At 43.4% G+C, this 23,837-nt stretch overlaps 1 protein-coding gene across 8 annotated transcripts in view; it reads left to right on the forward strand.

The window, feature by feature from the left end:
* CAMTA1 (calmodulin binding transcription activator 1) overlaps positions 1 to 23,837 on the forward strand; it is a 1,668,879-nt gene that overhangs the window by 1,401,142 nt on the left and 243,900 nt on the right. For 7 of the 8 annotated variants that reach the window (XM_075605012.1, XM_075605007.1, XM_075605006.1 and 4 more), the window contains exons 7-8: positions 4,136 to 4,276; positions 9,922 to 11,774. In XM_075605012.1, coding sequence (XP_075461127.1) covers positions 4,136 to 4,276; positions 9,922 to 11,774 — 1,994 coding nt within the window. The remainder of the gene's footprint in view (positions 1 to 4,135; positions 4,277 to 9,921; positions 11,775 to 23,837) is intronic. The other variant, XM_075605013.1, reaches the window with a different exon arrangement.

Consider the following 23,837-nt stretch of genomic DNA (forward strand, 5'->3'; position numbering starts at 1 on the left):
AAAATGTGTGCTCAATCAGGGTTAAAACAATCTGAAATAATACATCATTTTAGTTAATCTGCTTTAATCTAGATATGTTTCATGATGTATATTATATCCTGTATGTACTACTTACAGTATGCAGAAAAACTGAAGAGATATAACATTTGCAAAGCTCACTGTACTCTAGAGATGTGCATTTGACTCAGTGTTTTAGTCTTGGATTCTGTTCTACAAACAAATGGGTGTTTTGCTTTTGGATTTGATTATGCCAAAAGGTTTTGGTTTTGCATTATGGGAAAAATGTGAATTTGATGCAAAAAAAAAAAAATCAGACGTAATCTCTAGCAGTTTTTTTGTTTCTTACGAAAGTATTTATTACATTTGCAAACTATTTAGTAAAAATAATAATAGAAATAATCATATACTGTAGTGTACTTACTGTATACTGGTAGAGAGAAAAGAAACAGGTCAGATGGTATCACTGCCAGTACCAACAGATAAGGATGGTTTAAAAAAAAAGGAATCTGATACACAGGTCAGATGGTGCTACCTACTGGGTGTCCTAAAAATTATCTACAGTATACAATTCTGAAAAAGAAAGCGTATGAGGCAGGTCAGATGGTGGTCCCTCTCTCTATGCCACCACCATGAAGAAGGATGTTAGTCATTAATTCAGTGGCTCTTCTATCCAGCTTGGACTGATTGACTGGTTTACAAATAGGAGACAGTTCAGATAGTGGTGACACAAAACAATGGAATCTGAATATTACCCAGTCCCGGACTTCCAGGTAACCAAACCCAAATGGGGGACTGATTGACTGCTACCTGTCAGATGGTGGGCGGCTTATTTGCACCTTATGCTAGGTCGTTAATCTAACCAGTCAAATTAATAATTTTTTGTATATATACAGATGTAGCAACACTTGCTGTTCTCGGTGTCGCAAAAAAAAAACCAAGTGTAAATCCCCGACATTTATTTGCAATTTGCAGCTCCCTTGTGGCTAATGAGTATCATAGGCGAAGACGTTCAGTGCGCTACCTGCCAGACACACACACAGAACTGCAATTACATAAATAACCGCACAAATAATTATGCTGGCTGACCGTAGCCAGCCGCGGACACCAAAATGCTCACGCGGCTGTAATCTCGCACACCGCCACAGGGACAGTAAATCAGACTACATCTGTAATTACTTTATTATATAATTATTATTTATTTCATGCCTCTGCCTCTCCCAGCCACTCTCTGCTATCTCCCACCCTCCCTTCCTTCCCCTGCCGACGCTTCTGCCAAATGGGGGCAGGGGAAGACTATATTAAGAAGGGGGATGAGATATCTTGAGATTTGAGGTATGTCGGATTGCAAGAATCCAGATTTGCTCCTCTCTACTTTACTCTATGTCATTTATTCTGAATAAAGGGAATTATATACATACACACCCCAGGTGACACTTCTCGGTCCAGGTCGACCGCCTCCATGTATTAAGGAGAGTAGGGAATCTTACCCATACACACATCCGCTCTTCTCAGTGAGGGTAAGGATTTCCAAAAGAATCTTAGGACATTGTAATGGTGTGCTGCCGAGGATGTTTCTTCACGAGCAATTCAATTCCACTACTTGTAAATAGTGCACTAAAGCCCACAGAGAATGTAACACACAAACGCTAGAAAACTATCAAAAGTGCATTCACTGAATAAATGCATACAGACCGATCAGAAATAGGCGAGGCCCGCACGGATCTTCTGAACATGTTTCGTGCCAGGATGGCACTTCATCAGAGGAGTCTGAGGCTGTATTGCCTACTTTAACATGTGTCTTTTAAAGGTAAGGCTGCCAAGCTCTGCTGGAGTCCTGCACACAGATTAACGAATCAAGAATTAAGTAGACTCCTGGGCATGCAATTACTTAGAACAAATTGCCACCCATATGTCTGTTTCCTCTCAAAATAAATATTGATCATAATTGCCTTTTACGTACAGTAGAGCTGGAAAACTGAGGAATACTGCATATCTTATTCATATCAGGCGTAGACAGTAAAAAATCCGGTGTCCGTACCATCTTTCATGTATGTACAGTACTGAATATAGGTAGATTGGCTGACATTGTAATGTTAAAGACACTCAACTAAAATATTTGTTTTCTTTTGGTAGACCAACACCTATCAATTTTGAAAACAGAATACACATAATCTGTCAGAAAAATGGCATCAGCACTTTTCTTTTCTCTAGTTCAAAAAATAATTGTAGTTGTGCACTGGTAACTGAATACATCATACAATGGGAACATTCAAAGTTTATATAATAAACCTACCAATATGCATCCTTATTTCATCCACGTACAGTATATCGTTCAAACAAGTTGTAAGTATTGTAGACATAAATATTATTTTTGTGAAAATGTATGTGTTCAAATACAGGGGTTTAAACTTTAAACAGAATTGATCAGTTGACCCACAACTATGTCAGCACAACTTTGCTTATACAGTGGTTCTTCAAGCTACTGTAGGTTATGACGGGGACATGTGGACAGAGCAGAAAGTGGAGGATCCCAGTAGTCTAGTAAATGTCTGAAAACTGGTAGCAAAGGGCTTAGACCAGTGTTTTTCAGCCTTATTTTTCTTTTGGGGCACACATAATCACTGTGCTCAGTTGCTGAGGCTCCCCCACAACAGGACAATCACAGAACACACAGGGCAGAGTGACAGGAGACAGAGAGTCACAGCAGGCACAGGGAACAGAGAGTCACAGGAGACAGAGGGGTCAGAGACAGGCAGAGAGTCACAGGAGACACATGCACACACCAGGACAGAACAAATACATACACATACACACACCAGGAAAGAGACGCCTCTCTTCTGTCCATGCTGCTTCATCATCCCCCTCTGCTTGGCCACACCCGCGGTTGGCTGCATTACCCAGCAGCAGCCAATCAGGATGGAGAAAACTGACCAGCCCCCTAGCAACTGCCATGCTCTCTCCCTGCTCTGGGAGATCGGGGAAATCCTTTCGATTCTCTCACAGCACCCCCTGCAGGGCCGTGGGAACCCAGGTTGGGAAACGGTCTTAGACTCGTTACATTTTATCAGATGTCAAGGTAGTAGCAGAACAGGCCAGGTTCATTGTGAATGATGGAGAGCCTGTTGTGTTATTTTTGGCCTTCCATCTTTCACAATTTACAATTTGTAGAAAAAAATTGAGAATGATCTGTTATATGCTGAAAGGTGTTTGTATAGTACTGTACAATCTTGTTTCAAGTTTGAGATAGGGGGTACTTCAATATACAGTAGTCCAATGAGGCCGTTCAGATCATTTTCAGCAATAAAATCCCTATTGCCTTCAATGGGGATTCTTTGGAATATACATAATAAAGCCTTTAATCTGTATTGGTAGTTTAATCAGTACTTTCATACGATGGCTGCATCTGTTAATCCCATTATACCAGACACACAGTATGCACTGATAAGCAGAGTACAGCTAAATACCCAAACTAGAAGAGCGCAGGCACGTTTTACAAGCTTCTCTACATAATAAGACATCACGTACAGAACAAAGGAAATAAAAAGGGAAAATGTTGCATTTTAAACATGAGCCATACATTAGAATTTTTCTAATAATTAAAATGTTATGCATTTTTACCATTTGGTTTCAAACATTTTATACTATGACAAACATTTTCTGCCAACTCTTTTTAACATTGCATGAACTGTGGCAACATCATCCTGATATACACTGCAAAAACTTTACTTATTACCAAGAGCTTTTGAATGACCACGTACAGCACTTCCCAACATGGCTTTAGCGTATAATTAACTGTTTATGTAAAATGAAAGCACATTTTCCCTCGCTCGCCATGTACTATAGCAGCGGTGGCCAACTCCAGTCCTCAAGAGCCAATAACAGGTCAGGTTTTCAGGATATTCCTGCTTCAGCACAGGTGGCTCAATCAGTGGGTCAGTAATTATGACAGCCACCTGTGCTGAAGCAGGGATATCTGTAAAACCTGACCTGTTGGTGGCATTTGAGGACTGGAGTTGGCCACCCCTGTGCTGTAGAAAAAAACTGGGGACAGAAAGCCACATGAAGTGTGGATAATTGAAACCGAAAAAAAAGGGACTCTGTTTCTGACTTGTGGCTTCCGCTGTTCTCTTCACAGTTCATGGTATTAAATGGACATGCAGCAATGGCAACAGCAGTTCAGGGTTTTCTGTGGAGCAGCTTGTTCAGCAGATTCTCGACAGTCATCAGACCAAACCACAGCCTCGGACGCACAACTGTCTCTGCACTGGCAACTTAGGTAAATATAGAGACTAAACGTAGGGTTTTCAGAGATAACCTATTACATCAGGCATAGAAGTTGTTTAATTACTTATGTAAGGAGTGATCCCTAATAATAATTTAAAAAAAATAGATGAGAACAATATTCAGTTACTGAATAGTCATGACTGATGTGCTTCATGGACATGGCCTAAAGTGCCAGAATAGGGACAATTGTGCGCAATTTGGCTAATGCCCAATAGTTTGCCTCAATGGTCCAGAATGCTGGGGAAAAAGGCGTACTTTTCACAATGGCAATTAAACAACACGTTCATGAGCTGCTTTTACGTTGGTCACCTGTAAGTTGGGTTTTTAACATGTAAATTAGTATTTTGAAGACTTTTAAAATTGACGAACCTGGAGGGCATTGAGCAACTAACATCATTTGCTATTAGTGATATCACAATAATACCACTGCATTTTATAAAGTTACTTTGTAGACACTGCCAAATACGGTACACTTGTTATTTGTTATCAAAACAATAACAAACAACAGGTTCTCACCGCAAAGAAAACTAAGCTAGATTAAGTACTGTATGCCAATATGTTCCCGGTTACAGGGCTCCTGTCTCTCCCTGAGTTTTGGATTGATAACATACTAAGGGGCTTATACTATAGTACAGTATACTGTATCAGCCAAATAGGCCCATGGGGCCGTTTTCGGATGACAATTCCCAACAAATTCAATGGCCTGATAGTCTGCTTCGGCTGCTATAAAACCCTTAATGTTGCTGATGCCATCTCATATGAAAGCTAAAATATTTACTTTATAAATACACTATTCTGACACGAGGATTATGTAATAATCACAGTGTATTTTTTTTAAATAGGATTTGACATGTTAAAGTGGAATTGAGGTGAATGAGGTTTGGAAAAAAAACAACAGACAAAAAACTGCTTGGACAGACAATTAGTTTATGTTTGTGGAACTGGATATTTTTGTGGTCATCTGTTTTGTTGCCATTAGTTCGAACAATAGAAGAAGAGGTGTTTGTGTCTCCTGATGATCCTGTTCATTTGCTGTATAGATTCCTTCTACTGTACAAGTACTGGGTGACATTTATCAAGAAACACTTGCATGGTATTTACATGGAATCGCACCAGACTTTTTTTGTAACAGTACAAACACTTTGAAAATACTGTAGCTCCACATGATCTATCATTCTTAGCATTATAATGAGGCAGTCCACTGTAATGAGGAAGGAGACAACGTGGGTTTTTCTTCCATCAGACAGCAAGTGGGGATTATTCCTTCAGTTTAATGAACTAGATTTTATTATTTCACTATTTCATATTTATTACACAACTATTTGCTGGTATTTTGAGGGGCAGCCAAGTAGTTCTGGCACACAGACACACACAAGCATAATGGATTTTTTTCTTAGACACATGTACGTATTATAATGATGCTGGCCTTTTGCTTCTGTGCACAAATTGTTCATATTCTTGTTGGTTTCAAACAAAATTGCCCACACACCAAAAGAGTCGTTCTAAGTTTGGCAGTGAGGCAAATGTCTGAATAGTACATGCAGTACAAATTGCATCATATAGTGCAGGGGTAGACAACTCCAGTACTCAAGAGCTACCAACAGCTCAGGTTTTAAGGATATCCTTGCTTAAGCACAGGTGGCTCAGTAGAAGACTGAGCCACCTGTGCTGAAGCAGGGATATCCTGAAAACCTGACCTGTTGATCTCTCTTGAGGACTGGAGTTGGCTACCCCAGCTATAGTGCTTTTGAGTTCAATTACTTTGAATTGTTTCCTAACAGTCCACAAACGGTGCTAATCTGGAAATAGAAGCATAAATACTTTATCAGGTAGCTATAATACTTAGCAAACTGGGGAATGTCATAATTAAAACTATGAACATCCTGTGCATAAAGTACATATCATTTAGTCACCCCTTAAGTTGCCGTTTTACCTTACCTTTACAAATGAGTAGGCACATGTCTTCTGCAGTATGATTAATAAAGAAATGACAGAAGCACTGGAGTGTGTCTGATCAAGATTCAGCAATGACGCTTCACTTCAGAGCATTGTATTTTACAGGATTCGTTCGTGCTCTCTTCTGACTTTATTGACAAAATGCTGTCTTTAGTAAAAAAAAAAAAAGTATTTTAATTTTATTTACAGCAATTTACAGCAACATTTATCCTTGGAGAATCAGGCTCTTAAAAATTTGTGTGTCTGACAATGACAACTATTTTATTTCATTTGTACACTACTGATTTGTATTCAGTGTTGTAAACACTTGACAAACGTATACATAACAATTACACAGACGCACTTAATAAATGAGATGAGTGTACTTTAATATGAAACTCACACACTTACTGTATTGTCCTAAAAAAAAACAAGTTTTAACATGATCTAGCATTAAGACACGAGCCATTTACTGTATACCATGTTCTAAAGGCACATGAGGGGTGTGTGGGAACTGCGACAGTAGCAATGGTTCTGCTAAGATGTGGTGTATGATTTTGCATCATTTGGCATTATTAATGGAGGTATTTTAATAAACTTGTGGCAGTTACCACCACTCTCTTTACATCACTAGAGGTTCCCGAGAATCAGGAAAAAATATATAACCATTCTCATACATATAATACTGTTATTTTGAAGCATTGACCAAGATGATGCCCCAGGGCTGGATTAGACTGGAAGTCTATAGCAGACATTGAACATGCCAGAATTCTGTCTAAAACATTCAGGATTCACTTTGCATGCAGTTTAATTCTGAAAAAAAAAGCTTTAGATTTGACTCACGTGACCCAACATTTCTGTCCTTTTGGAACTATACTATTTTCCTGCTGAAGCCTTTGGTTCATATTTGTCGCTGGGTGAGACTACATTGCTGTGATTTTTTTTGGTTTTATCGTGGGATGTTTAGTCTATTTTCGTTGGTCCTGTTGAATTACTGTAATATATTTAGACTCAAATGCATAAAAATAACTTCAGGTTTTTTTTCAAGGAATCTTTCCTTAATTAGAATATAGCCCAGGAGTTTCAGTTAAAACTAGGCTTTCTGAAAACTAGATCTTTTGGAGAACTTTTTACAATTGTGTGCAACTTTTCCCCATAATAATATCTCAATGTCCATAGATGAGAAAAAAAACAAATATGAATGCCCATAGACATGACCTCAGAGCTTGTGAACCATCCCTCCACCCCAAAAAAATCCCTAACATACCCATAAATAAAAAAACACACACAACGGTCTGGGGGTTAAACAGCCACAGCTTTTATTAAATGTCAATACCAGACAACAGTAAGTACCAACCCTACCAGAATGCTCCCCAAACCCGATAAAGGCCAATGGCGCTCAACCTTGGCCCGCAACCCCAAGCCAAGGACCACACAGCTCCAGCCGCTCAGATGACTCATCAGCTGCGAGAATGGGACCCATTTACCCAAAGCACAATTAACCCTGCCCACTCGCCATTAATTGCCACCAGTAGCACCCCATCTGGCAAGGTTACCCAGCACTACACCTCTGTAACGGCAGCTGGTTGAGGGTAACAACAAATCCCCAACATACCCAATATGATGAAAGCTGTAACATCTGTTTTATTCTTTTTTTGTTATTTTTGGGAGTTTAAACAGCGTGAACTCTTCCTTGCATTCCATTTTTTTAATAAATGCGCAATCATAAAAAACAGTAATAACAGGGGGAGGGTCGGCAGGGACCAAACAGCAGTGGGGTGCGAAATTACCTTTTCTCGCCTCTGCTTCCCTTTATACCACTACCCACTAAAGTCCCACCCCCCAAAAAGCACATTGCACCAACCTGACGGCCCTTGAAGGTAATGGCAGTACAGTGGAGAGCTAGGGGTGGGATGGTACCCCACGCTTAGGGCTGAGGGGGTTTCTTGCTTTATCCACTACATACAAAAAGGCAACATTTTGAAATTGTGGTCGTCTCTATGATCTTTCCCAACCTAATGAAGCTCCATGAGAAAGCCATTTCCATACCCCTACTAAGTTCTATTGAGATTATCTATTGGATTAAATTGGACAAATCAGTTGTTGAACTACTGCAGCTATAGGAGGCAATTAATACTACAGTTCTACTTCGCATCAGCAAAAAGAAATACATGTGCTCAAGCATGTAGCATATTTAACATTTGTCATGTTTGTTTCAGACCTTATAATATTTGTAATAGTTTTGTAAATGTAATCCCATATCACACTCCACAAAGTGTAACAGAGATTCTGCAGAAGATGCCGCATGCATTGGTATCATAGGATAGTTAAAGGACTGTACATTTATGAAGTGCATTCAATAATGCTGCAGCAATTCCAAATCAGCAGGGATTTCAGCTGAGTTAAAAGATATTTCCTGGAAAATGTACAAGTCGTAGTAAAGAGGACCCATACAATTATTCTACATTTGTTCTTCTCTGCAATCGAAAACTGCTTATAAAAAAAGACAATGATAGTTCTGAAAAGAAAAACATTTTTTAACTGGGGAAAAAGAATATCATACAGCACTATTCCTATAGAAGACATTGTTCACATATTGCTGCATATCTAACATCAAACAAATTCCAAATCAATACGCCATAACACATTGAGTTGATGTATTATAGTGTGTTCTATGTTCAGGTTTTCCATTTATACCATCGTTACAAGACACTTGAGCAGGTCCACACTGTTCTGATCCCTGATTTCCTCTTTTTTATTTTAGCCTCTTTGAAAACTTGAAATACCACGGTGGTATCTAGAAAATGTAGAATGTTTGTCTTTTGCAATTTAAGTACATAACATAATAATGTATTAGACTATTTCAAAACATTTTTTAGCACTATTCTGCATTATGTGAGCATTTTATAGATACCAACCTGTAACTGAAAAATGCTTTGGTCTACTGTATGTAAAGCACTGCTGTGGTTTACCTAATTATAGCGTAGCTCAGGGAATTGTTTAAACAATTGAGCTTTAGCACACATTCTGTATATAGCAGGAGATGATACACTAAAAGCAAAGGAATAACGTATTTATCAAGAACCTGAAGCTACCCCAGCTTCTTGACACAAGTAATTGTAGCCATTAGCTACAGGGATTAGGTTTCTTTTCCTGTTAGGTCATTATACAATAATTAACGTCCCTATCTCTTTCTGGGAAGAAAAGGGAAATCAATTAGAGGGAAAAGTATCAAAAATTCATAGGCCATTCTTCTCAGCAAAAAGCAGCACCGGTGCCAAAGGTTTGTGCAAACAAGGCCATCAGGAAGAATCATTTACTGAAGCCAGCTTAATTGTACAGATAGTCCAATAGAGAACATCATTTTGATTCAATGTTGTCAAGAATAGCACAATAGTGACCTACTTCCTTACCCTTTTTCTCTATCTGGTTGTGTTAATGAGTGATATACTGTACCGTAGCTAACCTTACTGGAGTTTTAGACACAGTACCAATGAATGAAATAAATACAAGCAATATCACAAGGTGCTATTTGTTATGGAGGTATTTCTGCTGTGTTAGTCACCTTTTATCCTTAATGACTCAAATTAGCTATCACTTGGCAAGATAATTAGAGAGAAAAAAAACTATGCAGTTTTGCCAAAAATTAACAGTATTTGTGTATCTTTATTTAATGTGTTATTCTGTTGTTGATTGTCACAGGCGCAGGTAGCAGTGTGCATCATAAATGTAACAGTGCCAAACATCGCATCATCTCACCAAAGGTCGAGCCAAGGACAGGTGGCTACAGCGCTCACTCGGAGGTACAAAACAATGATGTTTCAGAAGGAAAGAATGAGCACAGCCACGGCAAGTCCTCCAGCCGGGAGAAGAGAAATGGCAAAGTGGCAAAACCTGTGCTGCTCCATCAAAACAGTACTGAGGTTTCTTCTACGAATCAGGTGGAAGTTCCTGACACCACCCAGAACTCTCCTGTATCCATCAGCAGTGGCCTGAATAGTGATCCCGATATGGCTGACAGCCCTGCTGTCACTGGTGTCTCTAGCATGGCTGTTGCTTCAGTAATGGGGAGTCTGTCCCAAAATGCCACAGTATTTATGTCTGAAGTCACAAATGAAGCAGTATACACAATGTCACCTAACACTGGTCCGAATCAACATCTTTTGTCCTCAGATACAAGTACCCAGGGCCTAGTACTGGCTGTCAGTTCAGATGGTCACAAGTTTGCCTTCCCTACAACAGGGAGTTCAGATGGCTTATCGATGTTGTCTGCTAATGTTTCTGAAGAGCTTGTACTATCCACCACCCTTGACAACAGCAGAAAGATGCCAGAAACCACTATGCATTTTGACCCTGACTGTTTTCTCAACAACCCAAAACAAGGGCAGACCTATGGTGGAAGTGGTCTAAAGGAAGACAACAACAGCATTAACATGCGAAGATCCTCTAGCACAGATCGCAGCTTCAGTTTCAGTGCAGCTTTAGCTAAAGAGATTAAAACCGAGGACACAACTTTTGAACAACAGCTAGCAAAACAGAGTTTCCCATCCACCTCATCACATTCACTAACACTTACTCCAGGTTCCAGTTTGCTCCCTTCAGGGGGAGGTCTTAGCCCTAGCACTACTTTGGAGCAAATGGATTTCAGTGCCATTGATTCCAACAAGGACTATTCAACCAGCTTCAACCAGACAGTTCAGAGTCCCCATGTTCATCAGACTCCTTCCCCAAGCTTCTTTTTACAAGATGCCAGCAAACCTATTCCTCTTGAACAAAATTCACACAACAATCTAAATGACTCAAACAGCACTTATGTTAATACATTAGGAATCTCCCATGTTAAAACAGAAGCTTCCTCCCAACCAACAAACAACTGTAATGGTACAATAGACCAAGCTAGAATAGGGTCAACATCTTCTCTCCAACTAATGCAATTCCAGGCAAACTTTCAGGCAATGGCGGCTGAAGCAGAGGTTCCTATGGAGACATCCCAGCGGCCAGAAGGAAATGACAACCTGCTTAAGCCTGGTGATCTTCAAGCATGCAATGCAGAGCACTATATGCAGTCTGATAACAATGCAGGAATGAGGAACAGCAACAACCTTCCTATTCTGCAGGGAAATATGGTACAAGGACTCTATCCTGTTGCTCACCAGACTCTAAGTAACTCTTCCAACATGGAGCTCAATTTAGACCACTTTGACATCTCCTTCAGTAACCAGTTCTCTGACCTTATAAATGATTTCATATCTGTAGAAGGTGGCAGTAATACAATTTATGGTCATCAGCTGGTGGCAGGAGACCACAATGTGTTGCCTCAGACAGAAGATGGTAATAGAACCACGTACGCTCAGGCTGAAATGTGCATACCCTGTTGTAGCCCTCAGCAAGCTAATATGCAGCTCAGCAATTCAGAAGCTGGGGTAACAACCATGGCTTATATGCACGTTGCTGAGGTTGTATCAGCAGCAGCACAAAGTACCCTGGGGATGCTGCAGCAGAGTGGACGCTTGTTCATGGTGACAGATTACTCCCCGGAGTGGTCTTATCCTGAGGTGAGCTTCTTGATTTTATTCACTAACCGTTACCAGATTATGTTATATTCTGTTCATAAATTTGCCATAAAGGTTTTTTTATAATACTTCTAAATTGATTTTCATATGATTTTTTTAATCAGACTCTGGGCGTTTAGGCAGTTTACATCTATAAATGCAAATGTATTAAACACATAATCATACAGAACAGAGTTTTGATAGGAAAAATCCCTTGTGTTGTAACAAAATTCCATGAATGAAGTGATGTCACTGCAGGCAGAAGAGGCCATCTGTGATGTCAGGGGAGGGAGAGGAAAGACACTGACTGACACACACACACACACACTGGCTGACACACACACACACACACACACACACACACACACACACACACACACACTGACTCTCTCTCTCACACACACACACACACACACACACACACACACACACACACACACACACACACTGACTCTCTCTCACACACACACACACACACACACACACACACACACACACACACACACACACACACACACACACACACACACACACACACTGACTCTCACACACTGACTCACACACACAAACACTGACTGACACAAACTCTTTGATAAAGGGCGTTTGCCTGAAACGCGTCAGAGTGTCATTTTATGTTCTCTGTATGCCATGTTTATTAAAGTATAGTTTTTAATTCTATTTTTGTTGGGTGTTAGCCGTGCTCCGCTTCAATCTTGGGATTGTTTTTCTTTTCTGACTGACACAAACACACACACAAGGAATTCACATTTACTTTGAATATAGAAGTGCAAATAGCTAAAACGCGCGTTCTAAGTCAAACTTCTTTGCGTTTTGGCACTGAAATTGTGTTTTGATTTTTAATTAAAAACATCACCATCACAAATACAATTTCTATGACAAAACAGTGACAAAAGACAAAGAAGTTTCACTTAAAATGCGCGTACTTGGCACACACACACATTTTTTTTTAAACGGAAACAGGGTTATTCTGGTGTTTTTTCACTGCCCTCAACACTGCATTTTTTCCTGTATGAGGTGTTACAATTATAGTCTCTAGACTCCTCCACTTGTGAGATTATAAAACTATTTAACAAAGGCAACAATGTGCTGTTAATGAAGCTGCTCATTAAATATAACCTTGATTAGGTTCTCGTATAATTGTGTGATATTTGCACTGATCGGAGCAAAGATTGGGTTTGTGTTGAGGGTTATGTAGCCCAGAAGCAAAGCTATCATATGATATGTACAGATTGTAGCCTAGTTACCTCTACTATTTAGATAGCTTTGATTAAGTAATTATTGTCATATAATAAAATGTTACACATCACACGTATCTTTGAAGGCATTGAATAAACAGTAATCAACCTGAAAGAGCAGATGTTTTATGTCAAAATGTAATATACCATCTGTCTAAAATAATTGTGATTTTTATTTATTTTTAATGAATACAAAAAAAAGCATCTCCCTCTCTAGGGAAGCAGAATCATTTTTCAAATCGATTTTAGGAATTCAGCTTATTTTTCTCAGGTATTGTAGTAGAGATTCACAGTTGGAGTGCAGTATAAAAACCTTACCGAGGCTCTCACCAGTTTATTAGAGGCAAGTTTATTATTACATTTCAGGTGTTTGCATCTGAGACCTTTCCTTGGAAATTAAGTATTAAGAATATCTAATATTTCTGCTACTCCAAGAACAGAAACCCAACTGTTGTTTTTTACAATAAATTTTAACCTGTTACCATTGGTCATGCTTTAAATCTGGACGTGTTAAACTACTTAAAGAGTACAAACAGCCTTCAAAAAGCAGTGGTAGGGACAGGTCCATGAATTCTACAAGGCTTTGGGTAAACCAAACAGTAGTCTAAAGTAGGGGCGCGCAAACTTTTTTTGCTGCGCCCCCCCTGCCTGCTCCTCTCCGTTCTGAGCCCCCCCTCCCTCCTTACCTCGCTCACGTGACCCGCAGCGTCATTTGTCACCTGACCCCGCGGCGTCATTTGATGCCGCATTGCCATGCACACGAGGGACGCCGGCAGAGTCCAGGTAAGTTTTAGAGTTGCAGGGGCCTCACGCGATCCCCCGGCATTTAAATTAAATGCCTTGGGGAAGAGCGCGGATCCTCTGCAACTGCCCGCGCCCCCCCAGACAAATCCAGTGCCCCCCGGGGGGCGCACCCCCCACATTGCACACTGCTGGTCTAAAGGATTCAATGTTTTCTTATTTTATATAAAAATGGAAGATTATTCCCTTTAAAATTACCTACTGTACATGGGGGCTTCTGATCTGCACAAATGCAGTTAACACAGCAGAAGAAACAGTTTACACTTATTATGCCTTCCACACAGATTGTAATGTATCCGTAACATTTCTTAATTTTTCAGAAAGTGAGGTTTTACCCTCCTTGTGTTTCTAAATGTGCTACAACTGATAACCTAACTCCAGAGACTCTTCTATCGTGGCTACCTAATGTTCCCTTCCCGGCAGCACAAATTGCAGTTTGACATTTTCAACAAAAAGAGATTGGTTATGTTTATCTGAATGAATTACATAAACTTCAGAATGTCTTGGAAACAGTTCTCTATTGATTTACTTCAACAAACAGCTAGTCCCCCATGTTATGAGCCCTGAAGTTCATTGTGAAAACAACTAGTGCTTTTCTGTATTGACATTATATCCACATCTGAGAAGCTAATTCATAATCACTGGTAATGAACTGCAAAAGTAAAAAAAATAAAAAATCCTTTCCAAATAAAATGTCAAATGACCGGAGGTTCACTGTTGAGAATAATACCATACTATATAAACCATTGGTTCTGTATTTGTAGTGCAGCGTCTGTACTGTTACATTCCAGTATTCAGTTACAGGTACGCCATATGTTGCTCTTCTGGATAGGTTAAAAAGGCATTCCAAGCGGACACATTTTTGTTTTTTTTTAACATAGGAGTGAAGCAGGGGGTCTCCGGAGCTGAAATTAATGGGGTTCAGCTCCGGGGCTGAAATGAATGGGGTTCAGCTCCGGGGCTGAAATGAATGTGGTTCATCTCCGGTGCTGAAATGAATGGGGTTCAGCTCCGGGGCTGAAATTAATGGGGTTCAGCTCAGGAGCTGAAATGAATGGGGTTCAGCTCCAGGGCTGAAATTAATGGGGTTCAGCTCCAGGGCTGAAATTAATGGGGTTCAGTTCCGGGGCTGAAATTAATGGGGTTCAGCTCCGGGGCTGAAATTAATGGGGTTCAGTTCCGGGGCTGAAATTAATGGGGATCAGCTCCGGAGACTCCCAGCCTTAAAAAAATAAAATAAAAAGCACTAATAAATGTACCCGTTTGGATGGCTCCTTTAAGGGTAGAGTTTGGCTTCAGTACTGTGTGTTATTTATTATGGCCAAGGTGAAAGTAATTTTACACACTCTAGAAAAATACCGTACATAGTGTTTCAACAAATTTATTTATTTCTAATTTAAAGGCCAAGAGTGGTAGATAAATGACAGACACTGCTGTCTGGGAAGTATCAGCTGAAAAACTGCTTAAGCGTGAATTCTTTTAAAAAGATGTGAAAAAGATATGTTCAGTCCTAAAGTATGTTACAATAACAAAAATAATGTAACTTGTAATTTCAGAGTTACAATAAAACATTTTTACAAAACAGGCATTTTTTTTGTGTAATCAAGTGCTATTTTCCCCACTGGTAGACCTTGAATGCCACAAAAAGGTCAAGTGATTAAAATGTGCTGTATTTTATTTGTTATACAATGTGCGCCCTCTAGTGGCAGATGTGTTGACAACGTGTAAAAAAAGTTTGACTGGTCTAGATAGAAAACAAACTGACTTTACTTTGTCAGAGGTGCGCAAACTTCCTGCCCTGACAACCCCCCCCCCCCGCCCCCCACCACCTGCTCCCCCCCGCCCCCCCACCTGCTCCTCTCACAATCGCGCCCCCCCTTACCTTTAATGGAGCGTCAAATGACGCTGTGGGGTCATGTCATGTGACCCGCGGTGTCATTTGACGTCACGTCTCCATGGTAACGGGCGTCATTTGACTCCACGGTGACGCGTGGACAAGAACCGGCAAGTACATTTACAGAGGCCTCGCACCCTTAGCGCAGGCCTCTGTAACCACGCACCCCCCCCAATAAAGTCTCAGGGACGCGCCCCCAGTTTGCGCACCGCTGCTTTAAGTAACACAGTTGTGTAGTATTCTTGGATAAATAAAGGTGCCAAGAACTCTGTGTAACCCTTGAAGTACCTAAAATACACGGCAAATACATGTAATTAGCACTTAGTCATTTCATAAAGAATCGCACCATTAATATATCAAATGCAATGAAGGAAAGTTTATTTTCCATAACAACAGCAGAAATGATCCATACACAGCGCAGACTTTTGTCAGGTAGTTCAAAAAGTAAAGTGTCTGTGACCAGTGCTAATGGAAATGAAGGACATAGTCCATCATAATTAAGGAGTACGTTAATTAGTTAGTTAAAATCATATTAAACAAAAGTTTTATCATAGTGAAACATTTTGTGAATAGTTATTAACACGCTTAGTTGAAAAGCATTAAACAGGTGTAAATACAATAGTGGTTTGTGAAAGTTAACAATAATAAGGTCCACCAACTATGTTTACTGAATGAATATAGTCAATAATTCATTTTTGTTTCATCTATCCTCAGTACAAGGTTCCCTTGTGGTTTTACCACTCCTAGTTTTTTATCGATTTATTTTATTTTTTAAATGTTTTACCAGGAAGTAATACATTGAGAGTTACTTCTTAATTCCTTATCTGTGTAACCCTGTTTCCCCCACCCAATCTCACATAGGGCCTATCTCTGGGAAACTCGCTCTGGTTACATGGCATAGTGTGGTGTAAACCTGCTGGTAACAGAGGGCCCTGAGTCTCCCGCATGGTGGTATAGGGGAATTACAGGACAGGCTTCTGGGGTCTTGCCTGAATAGTACTCACAGGTGCAGCGCCTCCATCTCGTGCAGCCCCCAGGTGTATGGGGAGAAGTCTCTACAGAAGAATCTCTTCCCCCTCCTCCCAATAGACTTCACTCTCAGGCCGGAGGTATAATAAAACAAAGTGTCCTTTATTTTCTCTCTGTATTCAGCAGCCCAGTTGATACCAGCTTGTAGGGTGTCCACCCTCAGGATGTCCCTGGACTCACTCCCAGCCAAAGGGCACCGAGAGCAGTCCCAACTCTTCCCTTACTCCCTAATAGAGTAAGAGGAATGCGGTTTCCCTCTGCTCCCCTATGGGAGGGCCTCAAACTGCCAAAGCCCTGACAGCTTGGTTAGGGTAAACCAGCCTCTCTCACTGTAGAGGCAGACTGGCTAAATTCAGGAAGTGCATCACATAGGAACCACCCCTGTGCTTCTGATTGGACACAAGGCCTGATTACACTACCTTCCCTGACTCAATCCACTGCTATGAGTGGGGAAAACCCATGATTACTCCTGGCAAACCCATGATTACTCCTGGCAAACCTACCCTTACTAGGCATTACTGCCAGGAGGAGAGCAGACCTATAGCCCAAAAACCAATCAGGGCTACATCAGTAAAAGGGACCTGCACATTTCTGGCAGCAGAGGGTTTAAGATTGTTACAAAACTTATTTTGTACTCTACAACCAATACCCATTTACAGAAGTATTTTTTTTTTACATTTGCTCCATTTGTACATCTCTACAACTTGGGCCCAGATCAACAAAGCTCCGTTATATCAGGGGTCATAATGTGACAACAATGGACGTCATGTTCCTAGAATTAACATGATATCCACAAAGCTAATTATATGCAAAAACAACAACCAAACTGTCACGAGAGCTTGCGACAGGCTGTAATTGTACACCAAAAACTATATATATAAATATATATATATACCTGGGTTTGAACTGGGACGAGACTTAAGATATAATAAAGTGATTTTATTCCTTGATAAAGGTGAACACAACAGATTATACAATAACAGGCAAAATATAGACACTTACTTAAAAGATGAAAATAATGAAAACAGTCCCAGCTGGACTGGCAGTTTCATGCAGCAATCAGCCCAAGACATTGCATGGCATTTCTTCTCAGCAATCAGGAAATCATTCAGCAAACGAAGACAAAGGATATATGGGTGGACAGCAGTTTATAAACCGTTTGTCCCTCTATCTGTAACCTTAGGTGCCGAGACGGCTACCAAATGTCCCTTGGAAGCTTTTGAAGCTCATTTTGGGACTTCCAGCTTGGGGTAGCCCCCCATCAACAAACCCTTTGAAGCAGGGTGGACAGTGTGAAGAGTCCCACTTCCTCTGGTTAATTCCTTTTGTCCGTTGGGCCAAGCATAAGCAATTAGCCAAATAGTCTTTGATGATCAGGTTTGTAAATTCTAGCCTTTCCCTGCTCATCACAACAGGGGTTCCTCAGACTCAACCAAAATTTCATATTTACTGCAAATCATTGCATAACTTCCGTTCCGTAATACACACAGTCCGGTGAGATATATTAATACGGCCGGTGGCACCTGACGCTCGCAGGAAGACCAAAAATTACATTGTAATATGAACATTAATAGAGATATTAATATCTGGCATTTAGCAGCAGGTACCTATACAGGGTTTAGTCTCCCCAAGATCGGCTTACTCCCGCCAATACACTTATGTAATTCTTAGCCGGTTCAGCCAAGGACATCTCATAGTATTCTTATATTTAATAAAGTTACTCACTTTTGATATCCTGTTGGGGGTAGCCCCCCCCCCCTGGCCCCATCAATAAAACCTTTTGAAGTGGGCTTTTGGCTTTTCGCATAACCAATTAGGTCAGTTACCTATTGATCAGGGCGATATATCACACCTCTCTGTTGATATACACTTACAGTGAATACTCACGTGAATACTCATATGAGGCACCATTTGGTTCCTTACGCATTACAAAGACAGGCATTCTGCCTGTACATTAGCACACCATTAGCATTCTGCCTGTGTATTTCAAAAACTACAAAAAGTCACTTTATCAAAAATATATGTTTCTCTTATGACAACGTTATATTTTTAATATGTGTGTACTTGGGGGGTGACCCGGAGGCTGTACCCCAAGGCTCAGGGTCCTGGCTTACTCAGTTACCAAATTACCAGTTTTCAGGTAACTGTTTATTCAGCACTGCATATAAGATTAACCCCTTAAGTCCCAGTGGGTGGGTTATGCAGACCCTGATCCAGCAACAACATCATTTACACAGGGGAATAAGCATTTTCATGTTATTTAACAAGGGTTAAGTCACAGTTCTGGGCCTCAGCCCAGTTAACCCCTTGTCTCCCTGGCGAGGTTAGAGGGGGGCCCTTGGGGAGTAACCCCGTTAATCCCGGGCCAAACCCTCACTATCGTCACACCTCCCCGGCTCAATGGGGCCCTGGTGCCCCAGTCGCCTCCCCCAGGCACTGGGGTACCACTGGCGCCCTTGACGCCCTCAATACGTCCTGAGGGATTGGCCTGGCAAAATTGTCCTCCGGCATTGACCAGTACACCGTGGATGGTAAAGTCCAGATCCTGCAACGCCGGGCATTCTCCTTGGCCTCCCTCTGCCCCCCACCCAGTGCCTTGGGAACCAAGTCCATGGTGAAAGGGGCTCCTGTGCAGTCCAGGCTGCACACTGCCCAGAGACTGGCATGTCTCTGCATCTGCAGGAGACCAGCTATCCAGCACAGACCGTCGCTTCCCTGTCAACCAAGTCTGGGACAGGGTTATGTCACTATTCTGTAGGGACCCTACCTGCCCTGGCTCTGTGTCACCCTGTAGCTGCTCCGCCATACTCCTGACTCTCCTCCCTGGCTGCCTATCTACCCACAGCCCTTCCTTTGGGGACCCGGGGGAATCTGTCAGGGGGGTCACTCCTGGCCTGTCATAGCAAGGGACTTTCTGCCTATCCCTAGCTTCTGCCAGCTGCCTAACAACCCACTGACCTCCTATCTCCCCCTGCTCCATGGTGCCTCCCTGCCTAGCCTCCCCTAGGCCCAGCACCTCAGCCGGCTGCTTACCTCCCTGCAGCCCACCTGCACTCCTCTCCTCCCTGGGCAATCCTACCCCAGACCCTGGAACTACCTGAGTGCACCTACCTCCCTGACCTTGTCTCCCCCTTACCAGGGATGAGCTCAGGGGCACCTCTCCAGATGCAACCACCTTAGCGCTTGGCTGGCAGGTATCCCTGGGGTGGCACAAGCCTGCCACTGCCCCGGATACCCCCAGCCCATAGCTAGGCTGCAACAGGGGGTTGCTGATCTGAGAAACCCCCTGGGGCTCTGCCAGGGTAACGGGAGACTCTAGCATCACTACCTGATGCTTTCCCTCCCTGGCTACCACTAGCCCTCCTTCTCTCACTGAGATCTGCTGCTGGCTACCTACCTGCAGCCTCCCCTCACTCCGCTTCTCCCTAGCTAATCCTAGCCTGGACCCTAGGGACACCTGAGTGAGGCCATCTCCCTGACACTGTCTCCCCATTACCGGGGATGAGCCCAGGGGCATCTCTCCAGATGCAACCGCCTTAGCTCTTGGCTGGCAGGTAATCTGGGGGTGGTCTAACTGTGCCACAACCCCTGGTACCTCCAGCCCATAGCAAGGCTGCAACAGGGGGTTGCTGAACTGAGACACCCCCGGAGGCTTTGCCAGGGTAACGGGGAAAACTGGCTGGCTCACTCGCTGCCTTCCCTCCCCGGTTCCCACTGGCCCACCCAACCCTCTCCCAGGCAATCCTACCCTAGAGCTGGGTGCTAACGGGGCTAGCCCCTCTCCCTGAAGCTGTGCCCCCATTACCGGAGGTGAGCTCAGGGTTGCTGGTGCAGATGCACCCACCTTAGCTTCTGGCTGGCAGGTAATCCGGGGGTGGTCTAACTGGGCCACAACCCCTGGTACCTCCAGCCCATAGCAAGGCTGCAACAGTGGGGCTCTTAACTGAGAGTCCCCTTGCTGCTCCGCCCAGGTAATGGGGAAGCCTGGCGGCCCTACAAGCTGCCCTTCCTTCACCACCCCTGAGAACTGATGCTGGCTACCTACCTGCAGCCTCCCCTCACTCCGCTTCTCCCTAGCTAATCCTAACCTGGATCCTAGGGACACCTGAGTGAGGCCATCTCCCTGACACTGTCTCCCCATTACCATGGATGAGCTCAGGGTTGCTGGTGCAGATGCACCCACCTTAGCTCTTGGCTGGCAGATAATCTGGGGGTGGTCTAACTTTGCCACAACCCCTGATACCACCAGCCCAGAGCAAGGCTGCAACAGTGGGGCTCTTAACTGAGAGTCCCCTTGCTGCCCCGCCAGGGTAATGGGGAATCCTGACTGCCCTACCAGCTGCCCTTCCTTCCCCTCCCCTGGTGCCCCTATCTCCTGCCACCCCCAGTCACCCCTAGAGTGAAACAACAGGGTACAGTCATAGGGAAACATAAGTCAGAGTCAGTCTGCGACTTGGTCTGGCTTACCTTGCTGGTCCCCGCAGAGACCGCCGCCTTCGTTGGTCCCAATTGCAGGGGGACTGGAGCGGCCGCCGCCGGCCCCATCTGGGCTGGCCAGCACCGGGCCGCTGCCGCAACAGCGCCCGGGTTGGGTACAGGTAAAACGGTGCAGGACAAGGGTCCCAGGTCTTTGTGGAGGAACACAGCTCCATGCAAACTTGGTAAAATAACCCCCTCCCGCAACCCCTGTCCCTCCCCCCGAATAAAACTGCCGCCGGCAGGATGCCGGAGTGGCGGCGTCATCTCTGCCGCCGCCGCTGGTTCTCCGCCGGGATCAGGTGGATGGCCGCTGCCCTCCGCCACTGTTGCTGATGCAGCCCGTCCAGGTTCTCCAGGAGACGTCCCGAGGAGGGTTGTCGCCCCGGCTGGGCGGGAGCCATCAGAGGATGCCGCTAACTGGGTCATCTTTTCCGCAGCTCGTGAGCGTTGGCCCTGAGGGGCTTCTTCGCCTGACCGCGCACGGTCAGCGCACTGGGCATTATTGTGGCCCATTGGTTGGCAGTGCCGCAGCGACTGCCGGTGCTTCTCCGCCACCAGTGGACTAACCCCAGCAAGGGGCAACGGAGTCCAGAGCGGAGAGGCTTGAGCGCCGGGCTCTGGGAGGGGATAAGTGGGTCGGATCATCGCCAGCTTCAGCTGCTCGAGCCGCTCTGCTGGGGACATCTCTCCCTGCGCAAACATCAGGGCCAGCAATTCTGGGTAAAATGGACTGGCCGCCGCAACGGCCAATACCTCTCCTGGTGCAAGACCACCCGCTCCCTCCACAAGTCTCTGCCGTCCCGGAGCTGGGTCCCTTCCCTGCTCTCCGGGCGGTGTGATGGTTACAGCAGCTGCAGCTGTGGATCTTTGCTCAGCCTGCCGGGTTTCATGCTCACCGATTGCTGTCTCTCTCTCAGCCTTGCTGGCTGCTGCTCCCCGCGCCGACTTGATGCACTCCTCTGGTCTCAGTGCCCGGCTCCAGTCAGACGGATGGCCGGCACTTTGGTTCTGGAGGCAATGCTTCTCACAAGTAGGGGAACAGTGAGGAGGTGCCATATCTTGTGTTATATGTTGTACACTGTGTGTTCAATATCTTTAGTCCCAGGAACTTGCAATTACCATCAAGTTCCCACTGGATCACAGTACCCCGCAGAATACTGTAATCCAGGTCCAGTTCAGTCCCGCCGCTGCCACCAGTTAATTACAAGCCTGTCACGAGAGCTTGCGACAGGCTGTAATTGTACACCAAAAACTATATATATAAATATATATATATACCTGGGTTTGAACTGGGACGAGACTTAAGATATAATAAAGTGATTTTATTCCTTGATAAAGGTGAACACAACAGATTATACAATAACAGGCAAAATATAGACACTTACTTAAAAGATGAAAATAATGAAAACAGTCCCAGCTGGACTGGCAGTTTCATGCAGCAATCAGCCCAAGACATTGCATGGCATTTCTTCTCAGCAATCAGGAAATCATTCAGCAAACGAAGACAAAGGATATATGGGTGGACAGCAGTTTATAAACCGTTTGTCCCTCTATCTGTAACCTTAGGTGCCGAGACGGCTACCAAATGTCCCTTGGAAGCTTTTGAAGCTCATTTTGGGACTTCCAGCTTGGGGTAGCCCCCCATCAACAAACCCTTTGAAGCAGGGTGGACAGTGTGAAGAGTCCCACTTCCTCTGGTTAATTCCTTTTGTCCGTTGGGCCAAGCATAAGCAATTAGCCAAATAGTCTTTGATGATCAGGTTTGTAAATTCTAGCCTTTCCCTGCTCATCACAACAGGGGTTCCTCAGACTCAACCAAAATTTCATATTTACTGCAAATCATTGCATAACTTCCGTTCCGTAATACACACAGTCCGGTGAGATATATTAATACGGCCGGTGGCACCTGACGCTCGCAGGAAGACCAAAAATTACATTGTAATATGAACATTAATAGAGATATTAATATCTGGCATTTAGCAGCAGGTACCTATACAGGGTTTAGTCTCCCCAAGATCGGCTTACTCCCGCCAATACACTTATGTAATTCTTAGCCGGTTCAGCCAAGGACATCTCATAGTATTCTTATATTTAATAAAGTTACTCACTTTTGATATCCTGTTGGGGGTAGCCCCCCCCCCCCTGGCCCCACCAATAAAACCTTTTGAAGTGGGCTTTTGGCTTTTCGCATAACCAATTAGGTCAGTTACCTATTGATCAGGGCGATATATCACACCTCTCTGTTGATATACACTTACAGTGAATACTCACGTGAATACTCATATGAGGCACCATTTGGTTCCTTACGCATTACAAAGACAGGCATTCTGCCTGTACATTAGCACACCATTAGCATTCTGCCTGTGTATTTCAAAAACTACAAAAAGTCACTTTATCAAAAATATATGTTTCTCTTATGACAACGTTATATTTTTAATATGTGTGTACTTGGGGGGTGACCCGGAGGCTGTACCCCAAGGCTCAGGGTCCTGGCTTACTCAGTTACCAAATTACCAGTTTTCAGGTAACTGTTTATTCAGCACTGCATATAAGATTAACCCCTTAAGTCCCAGTGGGTGGGTTATGCAGACCCTGATCCAGCAACAA

Source organism: Ascaphus truei, chromosome 6 (assembly GCF_040206685.1).
Source record: "Ascaphus truei isolate aAscTru1 chromosome 6, aAscTru1.hap1, whole genome shotgun sequence".
NCBI classification, from domain to species: domain Eukaryota; kingdom Metazoa; phylum Chordata; class Amphibia; order Anura; family Ascaphidae; genus Ascaphus; species Ascaphus truei.